Here is a 25214-nt window from a genome sequence, read left to right as displayed (position 1 = left end):
TGTTTTCCTTCCCACGGGAACAGGAATTATGTGGGTGAAACTGCAGGGTGAACGTACACAGGTATTATAAATGTATTTTTTACAACTACACTTTTTTGAATAATTTATTTAATTATTGTAATGGTAAAAAAAAATAATAGTAAAATGTTAATCTGAAAGCTTTAGTTTTGGAAAAGACTACAAAAAACAAACTCAGCAAAGTAAGTATTCTTTTATTTTCAAATATCAAATATCATCAGCGTTTCACAATCTATCCAAATATTTCGATAATACACACACATTTATGATTTGACCAGATAACAGGGTCATCAGTACAATGTCCTATCAGCTAAAAGCCTTTGCCATCTTTTCTTCAGCACACCAATATGTTATTCCACTGTATTGCAGGTGCTTTTTGCAATATTGGAGTCTGCAGTTAAAGGGCATATTCCAAATATCCTGTAAAGCAAAATTGTTAATATTGAGCATATTATAAAATACACACATCAACATTTAGTCTCAATGTAAGTGTAGTTTGTGTACTAAGATAATATAGCAGACAGACAAGCTTCGCTTTGACTCATTCCCTATTCCTATCCTATTCTACTCCCACCCATTGGCTTATCTACTATTATTTCCTATTCCTATTCGGTAGCTCAGAATCCTAGGATTCCTAGGGTGGGCATGCACCAATAGAAAATGTAAATGTACCTATGAGCGATGACGAAAGAGTTTGTTCGCCATAGTCATAATTTTAAAAATGAAATTCGATTCCTTTTTGCTTAATAACCAGCAAACTTAACTAAACCACACACATAAGCCCTGGAACACAGATCCCAACACATTGGATACAACAACATGCAAGATGTCGCAGAAATCTAAAACATGGTATGGTATTAAATATCGTAGGTAGTGAGTTTATATCGCTCTATGGACTTATCGTCTCTTTCTCTGGTACATCCAAAGAAAAGTGTGTGTAAGAAGACATTGAATGCTGGAAGAAAGATGCTGTTTGATTCCCAGTTCTTGGAGAAGTGAGACTGTGTCCAGGATATGCAAGCATTCTTCTTCAACACATTTCTAAAGCGTGTATATTCTTTCAGAGTCCAAGTCTCAGCATCCTATTTACATCGATTAATAGCACTCAATTAACTTCATTGTTTTGACTTTATAGGTTCATTGCAAAGAATATATTATTTATTACTCTTTTAACAGAGTTCATTGTTTACAAACAAAACACTTCGCAAAGTTTCGTCCTAAAAATGCTAACTGTAGACGGGGAGACTGAATTGAGAGATTTAGAATGGAAAAAAAATATTAATTTTAGATATTTAATAAAATATAAATTATCATTTTGGAATTTTGGACATCCACAATTTGTCCGTTTTACGATCAAAGGTGACTCAAGACCCATCGTAAGTTTTTGACATAAGCCATGAACATAAAACTTTACACAATTCGAAGACAATCGCAAATAACTGTCAAATCTTAACAAATCATTCACTCTTCGTATAAAAATAACGATCTAATCGTAATGAACTAACTATGCCCAACCGATGGCTTTCCATTGGCTTACACAATCCGAAATAGCCGTTTGACAAGTAAAAACGTACGATTTCAACTGTCAAATTCAATCGTTTGCGTTAGACAATTAGGCCCCTGGTCCAAACAGTTTAATATAATCATAATCACTATGTTTGCAACGTCTTTGGGTAGATTCACCTACTCGATGCATAGATCCTTTTCTTAAATTGAGTAACGTCACAAAAAATAAAAACTTCTATAACTACGGCGTTGGGCTCAAAAAGGCAAGAACTCAGAGCCTTAAAGTCTATAAAAAACAATAGTCTGTATTTTTTTGTACTCATTGCTCTGTGTCTGTGGACAATTTAAGAAAAACAAAATATCAAAATAGAAAACAACACTGAGAGTTCAATAATTCACTAATATAAACTAATTAAAAGAAAATGATTGAGGATACAGCTATCAATTCGATATATAGCGCTTTCCAAAAGTCCCTGGAGGAGGAACAAGAAGTTCGTGATGTAAGTGGATTAAAACAGAATAGGTTAGAATCCACAAGTCCTGTGATCAATAGTCCCTCATACTTTTGACTAATAATGGCTCTGCGGGATTTAGATTATTTTACAAGCTAATATTATAATTTATGCTTTTTGTTTTTAATTTTTTCATACAATTACATATACAATTACTACTTTAATTTTAGGGTATACGAAATATATGCAAAGAGGTTGACCAGTTGGCGCGGGAGATATCAGCAATTTTTCAAATTATACACCATAGTGAGGAAGGAAGTAAGTACTGTTGACAATTAAATCTTTAAAAAACCCTCCAATCTTTTTATAAAATGGCGATTTCATATTTTTCTAAATTATCTTAATAGAGGCAGTGGCGTAGCAAGGTAACCAAGGGCCCTAGTGTAAGCATAAAATTGGGGCTCTACTACTATCTAGAGTGGTTAGGTTTTTTTATGCCTTCTCATTCTGAGTAGAGACTCACGCTCAACATTGAGCCGAATCTAGGTTGTTGATGATGAAGTCTTTGTTGGTAGGGTAGTAACTTGCCACGGCCTAGGCTTCGGCTGTGCAAGTTACTATCAGACCACACCTGAGCCAATTGAGAAAATATAAAAAATTTGAATCATAATGGTAACTGAACCCATTTCCTCTCTGTTGAGAACCACTAAACTACTACTACATTGCCAATGACATTAACAAACCAGTATTATTATTTAAAAAAAATTACTCATTATATTCCAGTATTGCCAGCATGTCTGAAGGCCCGCGAGCTCTTCAACAAGGCAAATGAGGGCTATGTAAAGCTAAAAGAAATTGTCCCCGCCACAGATTATTATAAGTATGATACTCATTTTCACTTTTTTTGCCCGTTACCTTATTACTATTATCCCGTTTTTGGTTCCATTAGTAACTTGTTCCTTTGAAATGCTGTGTTATTTGGTCAAGATAACACTATTAATTCTCAGCAATTCATTGCAGGTATCATGACCACTGGCGTTACATGACACAGAGGTACTGTTACCTCATTTCACTGACAATATGGCTGGAGAAGGGTATACTGGCCAGTCTTGAGACTATTGCTGAAGTATTAGGCAGTAAGTTATGATGATCATGTTATTCATTGTCAAGTCAAAATGCTATAAGCTTGGCAAATTTGTATGTAACACTCCCGAAGGTCCGCGCGGGCTGGGAGGGGGGAAGCAATGCCCCGTGCGGACAACTTCATACCCGCGCAGACCATCACTCTGCCCTGCGCACACGACTTCACACCCAAACTTTCCTTCCCCTTTGTTGCTTGCATATTATGGGAGTGTCATCAACAAACTTACCAAGCTATAGAGTTATGATTACTCAGATAGCCTAGATAAAAATTTAATTGAATGTAAATTTATTTCCCGCGATTTATTTATTGTGCCTTACAGTAATTTATTTATTGTGCCTTGAGCATTCATCATCATCATTAACAGCCGATGGACGTAGGCCTCTTGCCTCTAGTAGAATCAAAGTTACTGACATGGCTCAGGAAGCCACAAAGCTGAAGGGCAATGGGCAGGCCACATAGTTGGAAGAGCAGATGGATATTGGGGTCCAAAGGTGCTGGAATGGCGACCGCACACCGGAAGGCGCAGTGTTGGGCGACTCCCCACCATATGGACAGAGGACAAGCAGGTTGTAGGGAGCCGCTGGATGCTGGCGACTCGAGACTGTGGTGTTCGAATGTCCGTGCAAAAGGCCTATGTCCAGCAGTGGACGTCGTTCGGCTGTTAATAATGAAAATTATGTATATTTTATGACAAGGTATCATCACGCGACGTCGCGTGACAGGCTACATGTTGCTTTAGGTACATGTTGCTTCACGCAATATCGCGTGATGTCATCGATCTCCTATTAAAAAGTGGATGCACAATCAGCAACAAAATAACGTCCCCACTCAATGAGTGCCAAACACAACTTCTTAGCACTCAATACAAGAAGTCGCATTTGCAAATTCAACCTTAATCTCAATCCTTAATGTTCAATTTGCTTTGAATTTGGGACTTTATTGAATATTGGACTATATTTGAAGGCTTTTAGGTATAATTTTCTTTACCAATAATTCTAAAACTGTCAAAGCAAAATTGGCCAGTTTTTAAGTAAACTAAAAGTTTCTAGATGATAGTGCGTCCTTTTATTATAAGAGGTCAATGTGTGATATACCAAATATTTAACCTTTCCAAGAACTTGATATATACTGGAATTGTTACAGTAGGTGCAGTGGAGCAAACAACGGGCTTTCATTTGGATCTTGAAGATTACTTGATCGGTCTACTGTGTCTATGTTCAGAACTGGTCAGTAAGTTTATATTAATTGGTATGTTTTTAAGTTAAAAACATAAATCTGTCTTTTTTACGTATCTTTTGTTCTGAAATGCATGATTTTCAATAAGAATAACATGCAGGAAACTTAATAGTTGCTTTTAACCTCAAAGGACATGTCCCAATTTTGTATGGAGGCTGGGCCTTTATTCCGAGTGTCAATTAAGCAGAACAAATTATTTTTATCTTAAAAGAACATAAAATACTATATATATAAATAGGGCTTAAAACCCAAAATAAAAAAATTTTTGGGACCCGCATTTTTTTAAAATTAATTAAATAAAATGTTTTTTTGATGATCTGACAACATTAATTAAGAATTTTTATCATGGCAAAATGGTTGTAACTCTCTCCCTGACAGATTGTTTTTAAAGCAATTTAAGGATTTTTTTTGCTGATGCATCTCTGTCTGTTCCAGGTTTTTTATTGACTGTTTTGAACACATTTACTGTATTGTTTATGTTTAACTTGTAGACAAGGGAGCGAAACAAAACAAATATTTATCTAATAAATCTGAAAATTATTTTCTCAATAGCAATTTGTATCTTCTATCTGTAAAAAATACTATCGACCTGCTTATAAGTTGTAAATATTAAAGGCCCATTTTGGGACAAGTCATTTAGGATTTCATACTTTACTTGTTAAATATCACATAAAGTTTAAAATATGTTCCAGGCAAGATTAGCAGTGAATTCAGTAACTCGTGGTGATTGTGAGAAGCCTTTGCAAATATCCAAGTTTGTTATAGAGCTGGATGCTGGCTTCAGGTATGTTCAAACTCCTTGAATCTCGTACAAAGTTATATGAAATCTAAATTAGATTAAATTCAAGAATTATTTAATTGCCTGCTTGCATCTGCAAATCTCTCGTCATTGGAATGAAGCAACATTATCAATTCCCACAAGCATAAAGTACTCACGATTATGGAAGCACCCGGAATGACCATTCAGGCCGAAACACCCAGAACGGCCCTCTAAGTCGAGGTTTTGACGGCCTCCGTGGCGCAGTGGATTAACAAGGCGGAGGTCCTGAGTTCAATCTCCGGCTCGTCTAGGTCTAGGTCTAGCTGGTGGGAAACATCGGCCGTGGCTAGTTACTACCGTACCGGCAAAGACGTACCGCCAAGCGGTTTAGCGTTCCGGTATGAGATTACCGCCATGTGGAATATTGAGTCGACTATTATTGTCCCGATAGTTGTCACAGTCAATGGTCTTACAGCCAAAAGCTTCGAAGCTTTCGCTTAACTTCGGGTTGATTTTTTTTTTTAATTTTTAATAGTGTTTTGTATTATATTTTGTACTTGTAACATTGTTAAAAGTTAAAAAAAGGAACAAATAAATAAATAAGAGAAGAATAAAAGTAAGTTAAAACAATATTGTATTTTTTTTTTCAGATTATTAAATCTTAAAAACGATCATCTCCGCAAAAGATTTGACGCGCTGAAGTATGATGTGAAAAAAATAGCGGAGGTTGTCTGTGATCTGAATATCCAGGGGTTGCCCAAACCGGAGGCGCAAGATGCGTTGGAAATGCCGGACGATAAGACTGACTCTTAGTTTTAAATTTTACATTTTTAAATAAATTCGGTGCTGACCCAATTGTATTCATTTAAGCCATGTAAGAATATCACAAAGATTTAGGTTTTTCAGACAGTGTTCTTTCAGAAACGGTTTAAATTAACACAGCTTAGCACCGCCTTCAAACTGATCAGCAGGTAAAACAAAATAATATCATGTTATTATTCGCTTTTTAGTTTAGTCGGTACGTTTTATGTCCATTACTTGTCATTAAACCTTTAATGACAGTCACAACCCATCTAGGTGGAAAGTTCTCATCAATACAAATTAATCAAGCCCAATCACAAGGTAGCTATTGTAAACCGTTGAGGAGTTCCCTTAACTGTCCTTCGTCTTCATCACCAAACCCCTAATAACAGTCACAATCCGTCTAGGTGGAAAGTTCTCGTCGACCCAATTTAATCAAGCCCAAACACAAGGTAACTACTGTAAACCGCAGAAGAGTTCCCTGGTCTGTGTTTCGGCTTCATTATCAGATCGACTCCAGACCTTCATTAAATTGTAGTGTTTTAATGTGCTTAATGAAAATATTAACTAACGCTATAGTCGCCCTTACGATTTATGAAGGTTCCCCTCGATTTCTCCAGGATCTTATCATCATCCTGACATGATAACAATGGGACCACTTCAGGAGTATACTTTACAAACAAAAAAAATAATTATTCAAATAGGCAGGGGTCTTCGAGTAATCGCGTAACATACATACAAAAAAAACATGGAATTTAATTGAGAACAACAACAATACAAATTCAAGTACAATACAAATAGACTTGAAAGTGTGGGTAGTACTACTAAAATAAATGATAACTATTCTGCCAAACCCTTGTGTTATTAATGTGTGTATTAACACAATGATTCCACTGGATAATTGGCTGGAAAATGGGTAATTTATGACTATTTGAGTTATACCATAAAGTTGTCTTGTAAGATGTCTCGTCTCGTCGAAGACGATTGTGCCGGGTCGGTTCAGTTAAACTTACTTGTATGTAACAAGTGAAATAATATAATGCGTTTAATAAATATTACATTCGCACCACAATAAGTATAGAACAAAGAACAATACAAAAGATTTATAAAATATAAATACCTATTGGAAAACTTGGAAGTGACTCCTCTCTGACTGCTCGTGGCCGGCTGAACTGAATACTTGGATAGTCAAGAGTTGTGGCTTGTGGGCCGCCGGCCGCGCAATATACTCATCGGCGCGCTTCCATACTAAAATGTATGGCAGAGCTGATTTGAGTCAGTTTCCGAGTTTTATTTAAGTTCCGAAAAAACACAATTCAATCTTCTACAATTAATCATTATATGTTAATTATTTAAGCGAATGCACAATCTTGTTTTTAAAAAGCCAAAGCGCTATACAAGTTCTTATCTTTCACAAATTCACGTTTTAATATTATATTTTGGCATCACGCAGCACGCTATCTTTGCTTAAGTGCAAGTGGTAATCCCCCGAGAATAGTTTGTACGATCATTGATTTCGGATCGATGCGCGGTTTTCGTAACGAATTACGAGATGGCGCCACCGTAAAGTTTCTCAAAATGGCTGCCACTCCGGCTAATGACTGCATCACGCCCATTCGTTCACCTAAAAAAAATTCTTTTGAATAAAATAAACCAAAGGTACAGTAATATCTTAGGCAATCAAATGATTCTGTAACTTAAAATAAATATTATACCTATACAAGCTCGAGGCCCATCTCCGAAGGGCATATATGTAAATTTTTGAATGCTAATAATATTATCTGGATGGAATCTCTCAGGCCTGAATATCTCCGGATCTTCAAAATACTTTTCGTCAGAGCACAAGCCGTCAGTGGATATTACTACTCTCATCCCTTTCTCTAAAACGACGTCAGTGCCTGGGATATGGAAGTTGTCACAAGTTACTCTTAGCAGGAAACCAGGGGACGGCAGACATCGCATACTTTCTCTGAAAGACAGATTTTTGTACATTATTAAACAGTAAGTTCAATTAGTTACTTATCTTAAAAGCAAAACGTGATATTTTGATTTTTTTTAATATTTTTGTATAAAGAGCACCAAATGTAAATAAATATTTACATTTGGTGCTCTTTATACATATAGGAATATTATGTTTTATTGTTTGTTAGTTAAAAATGCAAAAAACACTGATTTGTATGAGATTCAAATAAGAAGTAACTTAGGAAGTCGTGTAATGCAAGAACATTTTCATTTTTTAATCTGAATAAATGCGAGAGGCCATTCATCACAAAATCTCGATAACCGTTGGATGAAGGAGGTCAAAGCACGGACAAAGTCGCGGGTGTCCGTTAGTTCAAGATATAAGAGAGAGAGAGGGGATATATGAAACCAACCAAGTAGAATATTATCTACTTACTTAAAAGCCATTTCCAAATATTTCATATCTTTTACTGCGTCGTAACAAAGTTTTCCATCATGTCTCTCCAGAACTCTGTCTATTTCTTCGCGGCATTTCTCTTGAACTTCTGGATGGAATGCAAGCATGTGTAGAAGAAAGCTACTAGCTGCTGAAGATGTCTCGAATCCGGCGGCGAAAAATATAAAAGCCTGTGCTGCCAGCAATTCATCATTTAACTCCACTTCAACTATTTCTGGACTACCGTCAGATTTTCTTTTCACTATAGATTCTCCAACCAGTTTACCCTTCTCTCTCAATTCTAACAAGAAATCAATAAAATCATTTCTACCAGATGGCTTATAACTCCTCCTAGCCATAATCTGCCTGACGATTGAAAATGTCGTCTCTTCGATCTCAGGTGCGAAGAAATGGATATTTTTAAAAATCTCTGGAAACACACTCATCAGTATAGCTACAAAAGCATCGCGTATTGTACGATTGAATATACGTTTTCCTAGATTTCTAAAATCGGCGTTTTCCTCGTTTAACGCCTGTGATTCGATGCCGAAACCGCATGCACCAATAAAATCAGTTGTATACCTCGCCATTAATTCACGGACATCAACTTCCTCTTTAGTGTCGGCTAGTTCCTTGGCAATCTCGGTTAATTTACCCGTTCTTTCCACAATAAGTGGGAACATAGCTTTCAGCTTGCCACTAGAAAATGCTGCAGTAAGATTCTGCCTTAAAAGCTTCCAAACGTCATCGTCAACCGTAAACAAGTTCATCATAAGCGGTTCGTTGCAATTGTTGAAGAAATTGATACCTCTACGATGAAAGCATCGAAAGTTTGTGGTTAAAACTTCTTTTATAATATCTAGATCTCTGATCAGAACGAAAGGGTTATTTCCCTCGTATAGACCAACAATTCTCTCGTTTGGATGAGATTTATATAAGTTTGATAGTCGTTCGGAAAGGCTAATGTTTTCCAAGAAGTTGTTAATGTTTCCGCCAAAAAATACTATAGGGTTTTCATACTTTACACCTCTTTTCTTCCAGTAACCAAAATTCCTTGTTCCGTAAAAGTATAAAACAACCACTAATATAGCAAGCAGTATAAATAGAATCATTTTCGCAAACAAAATATATGCACATCAAAATTGTTGTAAACAATGTTTTGGTTGCTGTAAAAAATATAATTCACTATTTTATCAATTTGATAAAGATAAGATGTGATAATTATAATTATGTATTACTTAAGTGGCATTGTAATCTGTCATACATACAAGCAATATATTAAAATAGTAGACCTTTTACTTAGATAGATAGAGGAAGACGGCATATAAAATACATCCTACAGAAAATAAGACAGAAGTTTTTTTTCGTGAACTGTAACACGCCTCTAACGTAGTTACGCAAATATAACTTTGTTTGTGTTTACATTAAACAGATCAAAATAACTATGGCGCAACGGTATAAAACCGGTATAAACGGTATGAATATTGACTATTGACTTTATTTGAATGTTAATATTAGTAAAAAAATACGAACATATCAAACTTACAGCGGCGTGTCCGAGTTTTTATAATTTTGTATCCTAAAATAATCTGTTGTATATCCAATCTATTTAACTTTTAACTAAAATAACAAACCCATGTTTAACCAATCAAGATACACTATTCTCTTGTCTATGGAGATTGACGCGATGCGCACAAGCGAATTACCACAAATTCTGACATATTATTTAGGTTGCGACCGCGAGCAACGGTGGCGCGAGATTTTAAATTACCATTCCCAAATTAATTGTGAGTTACAATAAAATATTGTTGAAATTTTTTCATTATTTAATTTATGGCTAATAACTATAAACTAATAACCAATCTATATAAAATATGTAAAATGAAAAGTAAAGAGATCAGACGGAAGACGAAATTAACTGACGCATTGAAACATGCCTTGAAGCTTAAGTTTAAGTGGGCTGGACATGGACATTAAGAACTACCGCGTGGCCTGGCCCAGCAGGAAAAAGAAAAGTAGGCAGATCAAAGTCGCGCTGGTCCGACGATATCGTCCAATAAGCAAGCAAAAATTGGCTCACGGTGGCAAATAATAGAACTGAATGGTATCGGTCGGAGGAGGCCTATACCCAATGAGGGGTCCTTACTAGTTGAATAGATTTTATTAATTAAAAATAAAACTAACTTACTAACATACTTAACTTAAAACAGATACACTAACAATATACTAACATAGAAGAAAAAATTAAAACAGTTACTCTTATTAATTGAAAAACCTATTTAATGTAATAATGTAAGGAATAATAAAGGCATTGAAATTGAAAAAAATAACCAATCAATAGATCGTGTAAAAACCAAAAGAGGTGTGGATTTTCATCCTCCTCTTATCAAGTTAAGCCGCTTCCAGCTTAGATTACATACTTAGGTACCACCAGGTGAGTGATGAGAGCCAAGGGCTAACTTGTAAATAATAAAAAAAATAGAGAGTTTTAACTACCAATAAAACTTACCTATTATTTTTTCATCAATGTCCGGAATCCATCTTGAATCCATCTTGAGAGAAGCACTCATCTTTCCTTGCCGGATGTCAGCTAAAATCACCTCTCCGATGGTGGCGCCCCCTTGCCGCAACCTAATACCTATGTACAAGTGACCGTAGCGAGCCGAGTGAATGTTCGCCATTATTATACTCATGATGCACCAGGTAGGCCTTACCTGGATTCCGGACATTGATGAAAAAATAATAGGTAAGTTTTATTGGTAGTTAAAACTCTCTATTATTTGTTTCGTATCAATGTCCGGAATCCATCTTGAGTGAAGTGTTTGTTATCACCTGGTGCTCGCAAGGTTGACGCTTTAATGTGAATTATACTGAAAAGTATTTTTGAATAAATGAAAATTCTCAATTTTGAAGAACAAATATACTCTTAATATGTATGTTAAGGAATTTGATAGTGGCCTAGGTAATCCAGTTATGTATACCTATTTTGGAATTCATAATCAGTGATTTTCTAGAATTCTAGATGTTAGTAATTAAATCTGACTTCCAAATCCGTCCGAATTTCTAGAAATGGATAGAATCTGATGAAAGATTTGCTTTACAGATCTTGTAAAACAATTTTATTTAAGCTATTATTGTTCAAGATGCATGCGTAACATAGCTCCTAGTATTATTAAATTAGTTATGTTTTGTCATTCAGTTACAGCAATACAAAGCAGTTGCTTAAACCCATAAACCATACTTGGATTTTTTACCGATTATATTTCAAAACTCTATATGAATTGCTTCTTAATGATACTCTGCACTTTAGAGTCCAAATATGTTAGCCAACAGTGACACGCCCAGGAACTAGGATATGTACCTATAAATAATCTACTTACCACAACCCATCAGACAGATTGTGCCACATCAAAATGTAATTTATTATGATTAGATTCATCATTCTGGCGATAAATGAATTTTAATTACTTAAATAATAGACCTCACTGTAGCAGCATGGTGGATTCAAGCTCCATATCCCATAAGTAGGCAGGCCCGGCTGATTATGATGACGGTAAATGAGTCCGGTAGAAGCGAATCCTTTGCATGTATGAGGTGCACGTCACTGCTGTTCATTGTACTAGTATCTTGATTGATAAAATTATGACAATCCATGTTCAACGGTGAAGAAGCCTTTGCTAAGCTGGGTGTAGAAATTATTGATTTTGTCAGGATCATGTGAAACTATATAATACGGTGGTAAGTTTAGGATACCAATTTAACTTCTCTTCCGATACTGAAATAGCTTTGGGTATCGATACCAACGTGAAGAAGCATTAATATAAGCCCATCTCACCTACTAGTCAAATTAGTAAATTTTTTATATTAGGTACCGATTTCTGTATTGGCATACTTTTGTCATCCAAGACAGATAGCAAACTATTTGTCCAACATTGTAGAATATAAATTCAATGGTTTGTGGGATACACCATTTCTTTACATCTGTCTCAAACTGGCTTTATCATATGATTGTAGCGCCGGCTGGATATTGATAACTGCTGCCCTTGATCAGGTCAATGGATCAACATTTCTAGTCACTCAAAATCGGTGAGGCTCAGTAATTATAATCTTGAATCACTGGGGCATGTGCATCTGTTTGTTTTGTGGTGTGTGTGTGATCGCCATATTTAAAAAATTAAAATTTAATAGCTTTCCGCTCGAAATGACTGGAATGATTCCGGTGGCCGTGTACGATGAGGTTTGGTGGAAGAGACAACCAGTTGTGCTTCTTTAGTACACATAACGTGTTGTTGTGTATAAGGCTTACTAGTCCTGATCATCTGCTCTCGAAAGGCTATTCAGCATGAGTAGTTCCTACACAAGACGCTTGTTTTGGGCGTGTCTCACACTTGAAATAATATAGCTGTCGCACGTCAAAAAGAAAAATCATTCTGACTAAGTTTGCTGACTCGAGAGGACAACTCTGTATTAAACCCGTCCAGGAAATATTGAGCTATTATATAAATATTTTATTTGTCTAATTTTGTTAGGACCTGATGTGACTGCTAGATAACTCTGTTCTATTTATATAAGCAATCCACGTATCGGTTATAGATCTGAAGAAGCATCTAAGCACTTTGCAATCGACAATGCTGATAAAATATCGCAGTACATTTTCTTGTGGTGTGCGTACCATGCGAGTCATTCGTCCAAGACATCGTGAATTTCATGTCATTGAATTGCGTTTTCAATCCACATCTGAAAGCCAATATGAGTGTGTGTTGGCATGGCCAATAGGTGTTTTGCCATGTGTTCTATAGGTATTCTTGACCTATTAATCTATATCTGGGCACAACGGTATAGGAATAGTCGCCCTGCTCCACCTATGTTGACTTATCGGCAGCAGTCGGTTGTAGTATTGCATTGTCCAACTGTGTAGCCTGCTTATCCGTCCTAGGCAGTGCAACAGGCGTGTTGTAAACGTAACCTGTTGACTTAGCTGCTCGAAGGACTGTGGCCCAACACACACAGGTCGCAAAGGTCAGCCTCTCTTTAAGAGATTGATATTTGTCAGAGAGACCACCTACGACTAAGAAGCTGTTGCTGAAGCGCTGTTGCGTAGCGTTAAGCACTTCGACTCCGACAAGGGGACTTTGCGTTGCGTCTTGCGTCCCAGTTTGCCAAGTAACTTGAGGCAAAGTATCGGAGTCAGCACAGACTTCTCGGAGTTGGTTATCCATTCTAATGTTTACAGTCCTTATTGTGAAAGGGTCAGTCCAGTCCATATGAGATTAGCATTGCTTTACCTCTTACGTTTAAGAAGATGTCGCTCAAGTGTCTTGCATAGCGTTATGCACATACGCTGTTGCGTAGCGTTAAGCACTTCGACTCCGACAAGGGGACTTGGCGTTGCGTCTTGCGTCCCAGTTTGCCAAGAAACTTGAGGCAAAGTATCGGAGTCAGCACAGACTTCTCGGAGTTGGTTATCCATTCTAATGTTTACAGTCCTTATTGTGAAAGTGTCAGTCCAGTCCACATGAGATTAGCATTGCTTTACCTCTTACGTTTAAGAAGATGTCGCTCAAGTGTCTTGCATAGCGTTAAGCACATACGACTCCTACAAAGACTTTACATTGCTTGTATCCAAGTTATGCCGACAATCCCGAGGTATTGTGTCAGTACCAGGACCGACTTACAGTCTAAAGGGTGTATTCTAGAAAAGGTACACTTGTTCCTCGATTTCTTGGAATCGTGCCACCCAATTCGTTGTTATTGCAAAGGTTTTTAGGTGCTTATAGACCGAATGTCAATTAGGCCAGCTGAAGTAGCTGCTGTTTGTCTAAACTTCAGTGCTAATCGAGCCTTAGAAATATGCGGTGCAAAATTGGTTGCATAGGCGAAAGCGGTTTTTCTCTTTCCATCAGTTGCGTTCAGTTAAGTCAAGTTTAGGATTGGTCGGAATGTTTGGTTCAGTCTTGGTACCAAAACCAAAATGGACAAAGCTGTGTTGCGCCAGTTCTAAAATAAACATTACGTATACCTGTGTAGCAAAAGTTAATAGGTATTGAGTATAATTACACAGTGTACGTTTTAGATCTGAAACGCTGCATGAGTAGAAACTAAAACTGAAATAGGTATACGATATGGTCTGAAGATATGAACACCATTTAAAAATGTCTGATGGTACATGTAATGTAATGTTTTCGTTACGTTAGCTTGAATTATCGGTAAGTATAATAGATGTTGTTCTTGAAATGTCACGATGAAGAAACAAGACAGTTTTGCTCTGTTTCTGGAACTAAGTTTACTTTAAGAACCCTAGAGGATGTACATTCCATTACAAATCAGGTAGTTTAAGGCGTTTTTATTCTTAAACAACTTTTATTTAAAATTATTTCTTTAATATGGACTCAATTTTGCAAGATGAAATTACTGAGATCACAGACTGTACTAATATTAATGATTTCATAATGAATGTACCTCATAAAAATAATATGGACCTACTGTGTATTCATTTTAATATCCGATCTCTCATAAAAAATTTCTACGCTCTAGAACAATGTATAACATGTTCAAATAAATGTATTGATATTATTATACTTACTGAAGCTAACATTTCAGATAACATTAGCTGTCTGTATCATATTCAGGGCTACCAAATGTTTACAGCTTTAAGAAGGAACCGAAAAGGTGGTGGTATTATTGTATATGTAAGTGACAAGCATAAATATAACATTAAAAACACGAAAACTTTACACTCTGAAAGTATATTTTTCTCAATAACAACTAACACAAAATACACTGCGAACATTTGTGCCGTCTACCGTCCTCCTAACTCAAGTAAAAACTTATTTATTTACGAAATTACATCTATTATTGAAAAATACCCAAAAAAACACTGATTTATACTTACTAGGAGATATAAATATTAACCTGAAACTTGATAATCCTATAAAACATAAATATAATAACATGTTACACAGTTATGGCCTTTTGTGTGGAATCACAGCGCATACGAGAATTGAATTATCAAATGGAAGATTAACTAAATCATGCATAGACCACATTTACGCGCGATCCCGCACACTCGACCTCTATACTGCAGCACTCGGTACTAAACTAGCTGATCACCGGGCTGTTGTACTCGCTTGCGTCGGCGCTCGAACACAGGGTGTCCCAGTAAATAAGTTTAAATTACGTTTAAATAATGAGAAGGTGTTCACATTATTGGACCAAGTGGATTGGGAAACTATGTGTAATATGACATGTCCTACTAATATATACAACAAAATACACGAAACTTTTTTAGAATGTTATAGTAAATCTGAATACAGAATTAAAGTAAATTCGAATAATATTCGCAATAACAACAACTGGATTACGAAGAAAATTATAAATGCTTGTGAATTTAGAGATAACTTATTTCAACAATGGATAAAAAACACCAATAATTTAATTTTAAAACAAAAATACAATAAAGCAAGAAACTACGCAAACAAGTTAATTCTAAATACCAAAAATAATCATACAAGGGCAGATATTATTTCAAATAAATATAATCTAAAAAAAATGTGGGAGATCCTTAATAGATTAACCGGTAAAATTAAATGTTCTGTTGATGAAGTTTTGTTAAGCTCTTTCTGTAATCCTGGTAACACTTCAAAAAATATATCAGATAGTTTTGCGAATACGTTTAAGAATAGTGTAACACAAATAATACCTAAATGTTCTATACCCTTGCTGGACAGATCTTCTTTCAAATACTCAGCGAATGTTAGTATGCGTTATAGATCAGCTGACTCTAAATCTGTAGAAACAATTATAAAATCCTTGAATAGTAATAAAGCTCCAGGAATTGATAGAATAAGAGCTATAGATATAAAAATGTTATGTGAAAAAATCAAAGGAGTTCTTGCACATTTAATAAACACTAGCGTAGTTACTGGCATATATCCCCCTCTTTTAAAAACTGGCATTGTCAGGCCAATATATAAAAAAGGCAGTCGCGTGGAATTTGATAATTACAGACCAATAACTATTTTGCCCACCATTGACAAGGTGGTAGAAAAGTTTTTAAGCGAACAAATCCATAATTTTTACAGAAGCAATAACATATTATCAGCTAAACAATATGGCTTTCAACCACAAAAAAATACCACACAATTGCTTTCAGCATTTACAGATAAGATATATGACCACATAAATAACAAAAAACATGTTCTGGTCGTCTTTATTGACTACAGCAAGGCTTTCGACACTCTCAGACACGATAAACTGTTGCAAAGTTTTAGTGATTGTGGCATCGGCGACAAACTCCTTAATTGGTGTGAAAATTATCTCCATAAAAGATCATACCAAGTAAGAGTCAATAATGCAGATAGTTTTCCAGTACAGGTGACTGAAGGCACAGCGCAGGGTTCAGTACTGGGACCCTTGCATTACGTCTCATATGTTAATTATCTACCTAATCTGATCAAAAAATGTGATATCTATCAGTTCGCAGATGACACATGTATAATTGCAGCAGGAACCGATATCAAAGAGACCCTAGGTAGACTTCAAAATGATTTTGACTTACTGGCTAAATGGTCACACGATGTCGGTTTGGTTCTTAATGCGAGTAAAACTAAATTAATGTACATTAGTACAAGTAATAACAGAAGCACGTATAAACCTAAATTAATTGCGCACAATCATCAATGTTTTCATACTGCCAACACTACGCGTCTAAAATCTTGTAATTGTAGTGACATCGAATTAGTAAATAAACATACCTACCTTGGACTCATTATTGACGACAGACTAAACTGGAAAGAGCATGTCAATCATGTATGTGATAAATTAAGAGGAATACTGGCAAAATTTCACTTAATTAAAGGTAAAATACCATACGGAACACTATTATTACTGTACAAATCTTTGGTTGAATCAATTATATCGTATGGCTTATCAAGCTACGGTAGAACATTTAAAACTCACCTTGATCATGTATTTTCCCTGCAGTTGCGTATTTTAAAAGAATTGGTTCCAAATAAAATTAAAAACATGTTCCAAAACGACTATCGACAATTATTCGCATATTGTAAAATTATTCCTGTACATGAAAAAGTTGAACTTTCTTTATTGATTGAACATTATTTCACAGAAAATTTAATAAAAAAATCGAAAACTTATTCAGCACGAAGACTTGATAAAATAAAACTACTCTTACCTAACTATAATAACCTTTACGGAAAAAGAAAACTTAATTATGTTATTCCTAATTTAATTAATCAGCTTCCTAAGTCATTAAAAGACATTCTAACCATAAGAAATATAAAACAAAAATTAAAAGAGTATTATCTAAAAGTTATCACTAATAAATATGAGTAACATAAGTATTACCAATTATTGTATGAACAGCCTGTATATACAAATATCACTCAGATGTCAGTTTTATTCACTTCATACCCACCTTTTCTGTTTTTGTTTACATTTTGTTTCTAATTATTGTTTTTAAGTTAAACGTAGTGTTTTTATGTATTATGTGTATTTTTAATTGTAAAATTAGATTTCACTTTCTAATTATTAATTATTTTTAAGTTCATAGTAGATTAGTATTAGAGTATTATATAGTAGTAGATTTAATTACAGTATTGTCAACGGCGAAGGGTGCGCAGAAAAACTTTAACAAGTTTATGTCTGCACCTTTTTAATTTTGATCATGTAATTATTATATATAATTAAATAAATAAATAAAAATAAATAAAATAAAGTGTATCAAGGGTAAGTTTTTTAGCCACCCCCCCCCCCCCCCCCTTGTTTTGAAATCGCTTTGCACTTGGGAGGAATTTTATACAAAACATCATATTTAAAATTTTCATTTCACGTAAAAATAAATTGATAAAATCATTTCACCTACCATTGTTTTGTACTTGTATGTATAGATGACCTTTCGGAGTAATAAGTCTAAAGTCTACTAATATTTGTCACGCTTTCTTGTAAAACAACTATTTCGCAAGTTAAGAAGTTTTACAAAGCTGCGAAAGAACATTCCAGTATATTTGAATGCAATTCTTTCACAATTATGTACCTTTAAACGTTTTCTTTCATACTAACTCCGGGTGTGAATGATAAAATGTGGGTACCCACATTTTTCTTTTAAGTGAAGAAAAGTCGTAACAAAGGGAAAATTAACAATATATAGTTTATCAATACTCGTATTTAAAACGATGTTTGAATAAATTCATGAGGTTTATGACTCGCTTTAGTAAATAGATTCCTATAAAGTTGCAACAATTTCGTACTAATTTGCAGCCAAGATCAATCGTTACTACCGTCGCTTTGTCTGTAATTGTACACGTATTTTCACTATTTCTATTCATAGGATTTGTTGAAAATGTGACGTGTTGTAATAAAATTTAAACTGTACGTAACTCACGGTTTGCAAAGCCTTACATGCTCTGCTCTTTACTTCTCGTAGGATCACAGCCACCGCTGCCGCTGGAACTCGACGATGGAGAACGTGCATGTTTTAATTTCACTTTTAACAAAATCACTTACGTTCTCCATTTTCGGAGAGGTTTATTCACACAGAAAATATAAAATGTGCACCTAATATGTAGGTATAAATTGTTTTTTCCGTGATCACAATGGCTGACATGTGAACGGCGTGAAAAAACGACGCTTAATGGCGAACATTCACTCGGCTCGCTACGGTCACTTGTACATAGGTATTAGGTTGCGGCAAGGGGGCGCCACCATCGGAGAGGTGATTTTAGCTGACATCCGGCAAGGAAAGATGAGTGCTTCTCTCAAGATGGATTCAAGATGGATTCCGGACATTGATACGAAACAAATAATAGTAAGTATAGTGGAAAGGAAATTTATGACGTTTGTCACATCGTGCGTTAAGCTGCGCAATACAATAATTTAGGTATCACCGGTTACTTAGGCGTGCGGCGGAAGGGCATCACTCAGCGTATTTATAATATTTACAAATATATAGAACGCTTGTTAGAAATAAATGAAATAGTGTATGCGGAAATCTTATATCTTTCAGCCACCGATCTACCAAATATTTTATTACCCGAGTTCCAAAAAGGAAGAGGTTCTACGTTCGGCTGTATGTTTTTTTTTTTTAATTTAATATAAGGTTATTAAAACATTGTTGCAATTGTATATTCAAATACGTAGATAAAGGCTAAGACACGTGTATTTGCTATAAATAAAAGAAATCTAATTTTCTGAAATTTCAAGTTTTCTGCCTTCGTTTTAATGAAAGAGGCAATCCTCCGATGATGGATTGTACGATGATTGATTTAGGATCGATGCGTGGTTTCCGGAGTGAACTACGAGATGGCGTCACCGTGAAGTTTTTCAAAATGGTAGCCACTCCCGCTAGCGATTGCATAATGCCCATACGCTCTCCTGAAATGAAACAAAGAAAATGCTTACTTACACAAATTATTTAATTTTCCGGCGGGAGTATGGAGATCAAATACTTAAATATTTAGGATAAAAACTTTTTTGTTACTAATACTTTATAGAAAGTTCTTACGGAACGGAGAGTTAAGAAAGTTGCGCGGAAAATTGGAAAAACGGAATGCCCACCGGCCCATACAACGTCGGTCCAGCGAACTGTATTATTTTTTTCTGTTACCAACAAGCTTACAAGCTGCAAGCAACAAGAAAACGAACAAATAAACCAATCATAATTCTTCAAAAAATTTTAAAACTCAGGCTGTATGGTCAACGATTTAAGCTTTTTAGCTTTTTAATTAAAAATGTCATAAAACGTTGTAGCAAACTTTTTTTGATAAAGTAATGATATTTTTCTTAAAGAAGAATTATCAAGATTTTTTTTGATATAAGTAAACTGCCGGGTGGTTAGGGTAGCGTAGCGTTTACTTTTACGCGATCGCCACAGTATAAAAACATTGAAAACTCCCACTAGGCACTCTGAACGGATTTGGATGAAATTTAGCATAGTGATAGATAGTCTGTTACAGGCTAGTTTTATCCCTAAATTCCCACAGGAATGGGATTACGCGAGTGAAATCTTCGGGCACAATTAGATGCAAACTTACCAATGCACGCCCGCGGTCCATCACCAAAAGGCATATAAATGCTTTTATCTAATTCGCCAATTTTATGCGGATGGAATCTCTCTGGGTCGAACTTCTCTGGGTCCTTGAAGAATCGTTCATCAGAAAACAAAGCTTCCAAAGATATAACTACTGTAGTCCCTTCATCTATTGATACATCTGTGCCCGGGATATGGTACTTGTCACAAGTCAGTCTTAGCAGAAAACCGGGAGATGGCAGGAGACGCAGCGCTTCCCTGAAAAAACAAACTTCAGTATAGAATCGGAAAGCACTCTGTCTTTGATAGGATTTTTTGGTTCCGTAGTCCACAAGGAACCCTAATAGTTTCATCATGTCCGTCTGTCTATCCATCCGTCCGTCCGTCCGAGAGGTTTAGCGCAAAGACTACAAGAAAGCTGTAATTTATCTTGATTATGAACATTAAAAACATGAAGAAAGTCGTAAAATAGAATATTGAAAAGTATTTTGACTCGAAAATGGTATACCTAGTCTGTTAAAACTAGATATATGAAATTTAGTATTGGTATCTTTATAATTACGTCTTTAAAGTGGTACAAACAAAATTAAAAAAAAAGTTGGGGTTCCTACATGTGAGGATGAATTTTTTATCATCTATCCCATGGTTTGGGACTGGGTATCAGTATCAGTATTTTTGTGCATTGCAGGGGATTAAATTGCTTACTTAAGCTACACTGCGCGTGACCCGACACGCACTTGGCCGGTTTTATTCTTTCTATTATGAAATGTTCATGTAAAATTCTCAGCCCGGACTTCGGAAGTTGGTGACGTTACTACCCCGTGTTTCATAAATTACGTTATGCCGTCGATTCCGGTAATTAACATTAACATCTGATAGAGGTCGTTAATCAGTTTAACAATATCACCATAAGAAATTACAAGAGAGTCCTGACCCTGTTCTGTAGTGGACTATTAAAATGGGCTAATAATAATTAGTTACTTACCTATCTGCCGCGTGGATCTAAGATTCGGATATTTTTGGACATTTTAAAATCGTTCAATCACCTAAAAACGGATAAGAGGATTTGACCTATCAGAACTAAACACTGGGCACCTACTTTTATCATATCCTTTAAGAATATACCTACACAATAATGAAACTACTACAAACTTTTCACATTCAGATTTGCATATGAGAAAATAGTTTCTTCACTTTTCACAAATATGGCAAGTGGTTTTTTTTCTAGCCGGGCCATAAACAGAAGATACTCACTTAAAAGCCATCAGCAAATATTTAAATTCTTTGACGGCGTCGTAACAAAGTCTTCCGTCATACTTCTCGAGGATCGCGTCTACTTCTTTCCGGCAACGATCCTGCACTTCCGGATGGTACGCCAGCATGTGAAGAAGGAAACTGCTGGCTGACGAAGAAGTCTCGAAGCCAGCGGCGAAGAATATAAATACTTGCGCGGCAAGCAACTTGTCATCTTGCTCTAGCTCTACAATTTCAGGAGTACCATCAGCATTCCTCCTCTCTATGGATTCCCCGACAATTTTCCCCTTCAGTCTTAACTCCAACATCATATCAATAAAATCATTCCTCCCACAAGGTTTGTAATTCCTCTGAGACATGATCCGTTTTACAATCGAAAATGTTTTCTCCTCGATTTCGGGGGCAAAGAAACGCACTTCACTAAACGTATCCGGAAACATCCCCTTTATTAGATTCACGAAGTGATCCCGCGTCGTAGGATTGAAAATACGCTTTCCTAGCTGACGGAAATCAGAATCCTCTTCGTTCAGAGCTTGGGAGTCGATGCCGAAGCCACATGCACCCACGAAATCCGTCGTGAACCTTGCCATAAGTTCGCGCACGTCCACCTCATCCTTCGTCTCTGCTAAGTCGTTGGCAATCCGTGTTAATTTCTCAGTTGTTTCAATAATAAGTGGGAACATAGCTTTTAGTTTACTCGTCGAAAAGGCTGGCGTTAACTTCTGCCGCATCAATTTCCATATATCACCGTCGACAGTGAACAAATTCTTCATCAGAGGTTCGGTAACATTCTTAGTCAAACTTACCCCACGACGGTGAAAGTAACGAAAATCTGTCACCAGAACGTGTTTTATCAAGTCGGGATCCCTAAATAGTATTGCGGGACCATTACCTTCGAAGAAACCAACGAACTTTTCGTTCGGATAAGCTCGGTGAAGAGCTGCGAAGCGTTCAGAAAAACTAACATTGTCTATGTAAAATTTGATATTGCCACCAAAAAAGAAAAGAGGCTCTTCATATTTCACACCTCTTTTCTTCCAATAATCGAAGTTACGCGTTCCATAGTAATAAAATACTAAAATTAAAACGAACAAAAGGAAAAACGTGATCATATCGACAGTCGCTGGCAGAAAATGAGCCGATTTAGCAGTTTTATCATTTGTCAAATACACTTGTTTAATATAATTAAGATTGTGCCATTATCTCATATCTAACTACCTACCTAAGTATTTTTGGAATCAGCGAATCTTTAATCAGAAAAACAATGACTTCGCAAGTTTAATAATCTTAGAATTCCACTGTTAGAGTAGTAGGTACCTAACCTACTAGTAGGTATAAATATATGTAGATCAATTTTGTTGTAGTAATACTTATGTATTTTATACATATAAATTCAAGTTTGTAATGTACAATTTAGGTTTATGGTAGATCAATTTTTTGGTGACTGGATAGGCAAATTAAGAAAGACAGTTTTAATTATTCGGATATACTGAAGTAATCAAGATGTAGGTACAGTCTGGCAAGTTCGTTGATAACACTCACAAGATATGCGGGCGACAGGTGGAAAGATTGCGCGGGTGTGAAATCGTGCGTGTGGGAAAGTGATGCATCAGTGGTGGGTTTTTCATTCATCACTACACGCTTTCGGCCCGCGCGGAACATCGGGAGTGTTACGAACGAAGTTGACAAGCTATACGTAAACTCATTAATAAAAAATAACTACGCACGTATGAAATGGGTATTGACAATCTAAAGTGCATCGTTAGTCCAGTGAGTCCAGTAAGTTAGTCTTTGTAGGTAGTTGAGAATGATGAGAGAGAAATATCGAGATTATAAAAAAATATATAAGAGGTCAATGTGAATAATGAATTTCACGTACCGCCAAGCGATTTAGCGTTCCGGTACGATGCCGTGTAGAAACCGAAAGGAGTGTAGATTATCATCCTCCTCCTAACAAGTTAGCCCGCTTCCATCTTAGATTGAATCATCACTTACCATCAGGTGAGATTGTAGTCAAGGGCTAACTTGTAAAGAATAAAAAAAAGAATTTTCTTTTTAATATAAAAATGTAACTGTCACCAAAGACGTATTTCAGTTATTTTGATTGTAACACAAAATTACTAAACCGATTTTCATGAAAATGAAATGGGACCAATTTTTAAGGTAGGTACATTATACTTCTACTAAATCTGTAGAGGTCAAATCTGTACATGAAAATTATATTTCGAAAATTATTATCAGGGAGTGATTAGTGATCGATACTGATGCCAATGTCGTTTGGGTTAGGGGGTCTTTTGGGTTTGGCGGGCCTTTTGGGGTCGGGGGGCCTTTTGGGGTCGGGGGACCCTGGACCTCACCAGCTGTCTTCAGATCTCGGCTGACAACTGTAGCAAAACATAACTCCTTCTTACGCAGTCGGGTAAAAAGTGTCGTTACAACTTTTTGGTCTGTGGAAACTGGCATAGCCAACATAGACAAGGAACACAGGAGGCCATAGATAAAAGAAAAGACAAGATGTCAATGTCTTTCATAGATAATACACTTATACTGGTATGTCTTTTCTTGGACATGCACATGGCTGGGGGCTTTAATTTATTATTAAAAAGTCGTTTAAGTTTTACTTTTATTACAACCATTTATAATATAATAAAAATTAAAATAGAATATAATAGAAGTCGTAGTTCCTTGCGCCAAACGAAACGGTTTGGAAACGGCTAATCATTTGACGTTTGTGTCATATGTTCCTTGGTTTGTGTCACAAACGGCTAATTGTGTTGTGCGGCTAGCCCAGGGGCAAGGAACATATTTACTCAGGAGAAGAATACCAACCTCATACAAAAAAAGTGGCACCAAAATTACCGCCATCTGTGGAATGCCCCCATTGAAACAATTTGCCAACGCGGGAAATTCAAAGCTAATATATTGTTTTTAAATTTTCACAGTTCAGCTTTTGTAGACGGAATAGCTTTAAAATAAATATTTTTAAAAACCATTTCGATTAATTAATTAATTTAAACAGATATTTATAAACTCTGTCGATTAATTAATTAATTTAAACAGATTTTTAAAAATATTTATTTTAAAACCACTCCGTCCCCAAAAGCTGAACTGTGAAAATATTAAAAACAATATAATAGCACAATATTTTAGTAACAAGTAATTGTATATAATAAATTAAACAATAGAAAGAATAACAGTTTCAAGTTGAAATGTCTTTATTATCAAATAAATATGTTATGCACTTAATCAATTACTAAGTAAACATCAGCACCTTAAATATAATCTACATATATTCATTTTGCTTCTAAAACTAAATTTTATCTTTAAAGTAAAATGAAAACCAAAATAAAAATATATCTATGCATCAATTGGGTATTTGACTTCACTGAGATATTTAGGAAAATCAAGTCAATTATAACTTAACCAATTCATACATAAAAATATAGATTGTCGGGATATTTGTACATATGATAAACTTTGCAAACGTCACGCAGTTTCACCAGCGTAGTTCTCGTTCCCGTGGGAATACAGAGATAACAATTATGGCCTAATCCATGATTATAATGCTGTAAGAAATTTTTAAATCAGCAAAGTAGTTTCAG

General features: G+C 35.7%; 3 protein-coding genes and 1 long non-coding RNA gene across 7 annotated transcripts; 1 reads left to right on the top strand and 3 right to left on the bottom strand.

Annotated features, from left to right (window-relative positions):
* Positions 1-198: 198 nt before the first annotated feature.
* LOC128198953 (uncharacterized) lies at positions 199-1706 on the bottom strand. Its single transcript, XR_008251656.1, has 2 exons — positions 691-1706; positions 199-438 (listed from the first exon to the last, which is right to left on the bottom strand). It is a non-coding gene; the product is annotated as an uncharacterized LOC128198953 (long non-coding RNA).
* A 136-nt stretch (positions 1707-1842) lies between these two features.
* On the top strand, positions 1843-5966 carry LOC112051577 (translin). The gene is made up of 7 exons (XM_024090293.2): positions 1843-2024; positions 2207-2294; positions 2760-2856; positions 2997-3112; positions 4264-4346; positions 5049-5140; positions 5767-5966. Exons 1-7 carry the CDS (start codon positions 1947-1949, stop codon positions 5927-5929), a joined length of 717 nt encoding a protein of 238 aa, XP_023946061.1. The 5' UTR covers positions 1843-1946; the 3' UTR covers positions 5930-5966.
* Positions 5967-6930: 964 nt separating this feature from the next.
* LOC112051574 (cytochrome P450 6B5) lies at positions 6931-9989 on the bottom strand. 4 transcript variants are annotated; one of them, XM_024090285.2, is made up of 4 exons: positions 9862-9989; positions 8316-9481; positions 7633-7886; positions 6931-7541 (listed from the first exon to the last, which is right to left on the bottom strand). In XM_024090285.2, the coding sequence occupies exons 2-4, from the start codon at positions 9425-9427 to the stop codon at positions 7375-7377; spliced, it is 1533 nt and encodes a 510-aa protein (XP_023946053.1). In that variant the 5' UTR covers positions 9428-9481; positions 9862-9989; the 3' UTR covers positions 6931-7374. The 4 variants fall into 4 exon arrangements, with proteins under 4 accessions (XP_023946053.1, XP_023946055.1, XP_023946056.1 ...); XM_024090287.2 differs by having other exon boundaries at positions 9849-9979; XM_024090288.2 differs by lacking the exon at positions 9862-9989 and adding an exon at positions 9608-9742.
* Positions 9990-19152: 9163 nt separating this feature from the next.
* LOC112051609 (cytochrome P450 6B5-like) lies at positions 19153-23663 on the bottom strand. Its single transcript, XM_024090323.2, has 3 exons — positions 21613-23663; positions 20363-20616; positions 19153-19703 (listed from the first exon to the last, which is right to left on the bottom strand). Exons 1-3 carry the CDS (start codon positions 22722-22724, stop codon positions 19528-19530), a joined length of 1542 nt encoding a protein of 513 aa, XP_023946091.2. The 5' UTR covers positions 22725-23663; the 3' UTR covers positions 19153-19527.
* Between the last annotated feature and the right edge of the window lie 1551 nt (positions 23664-25214).

The sequence above is a fragment of the Bicyclus anynana genome, chromosome 18, assembly GCF_947172395.1.
Source record: "Bicyclus anynana chromosome 18, ilBicAnyn1.1, whole genome shotgun sequence".
NCBI lineage: Eukaryota > Metazoa > Arthropoda > Insecta > Lepidoptera > Nymphalidae > Bicyclus > Bicyclus anynana.
The sequence above is the reverse complement of the archived record's forward strand: the minus strand, read 5'-3'. Positions and strand labels throughout refer to the sequence as shown.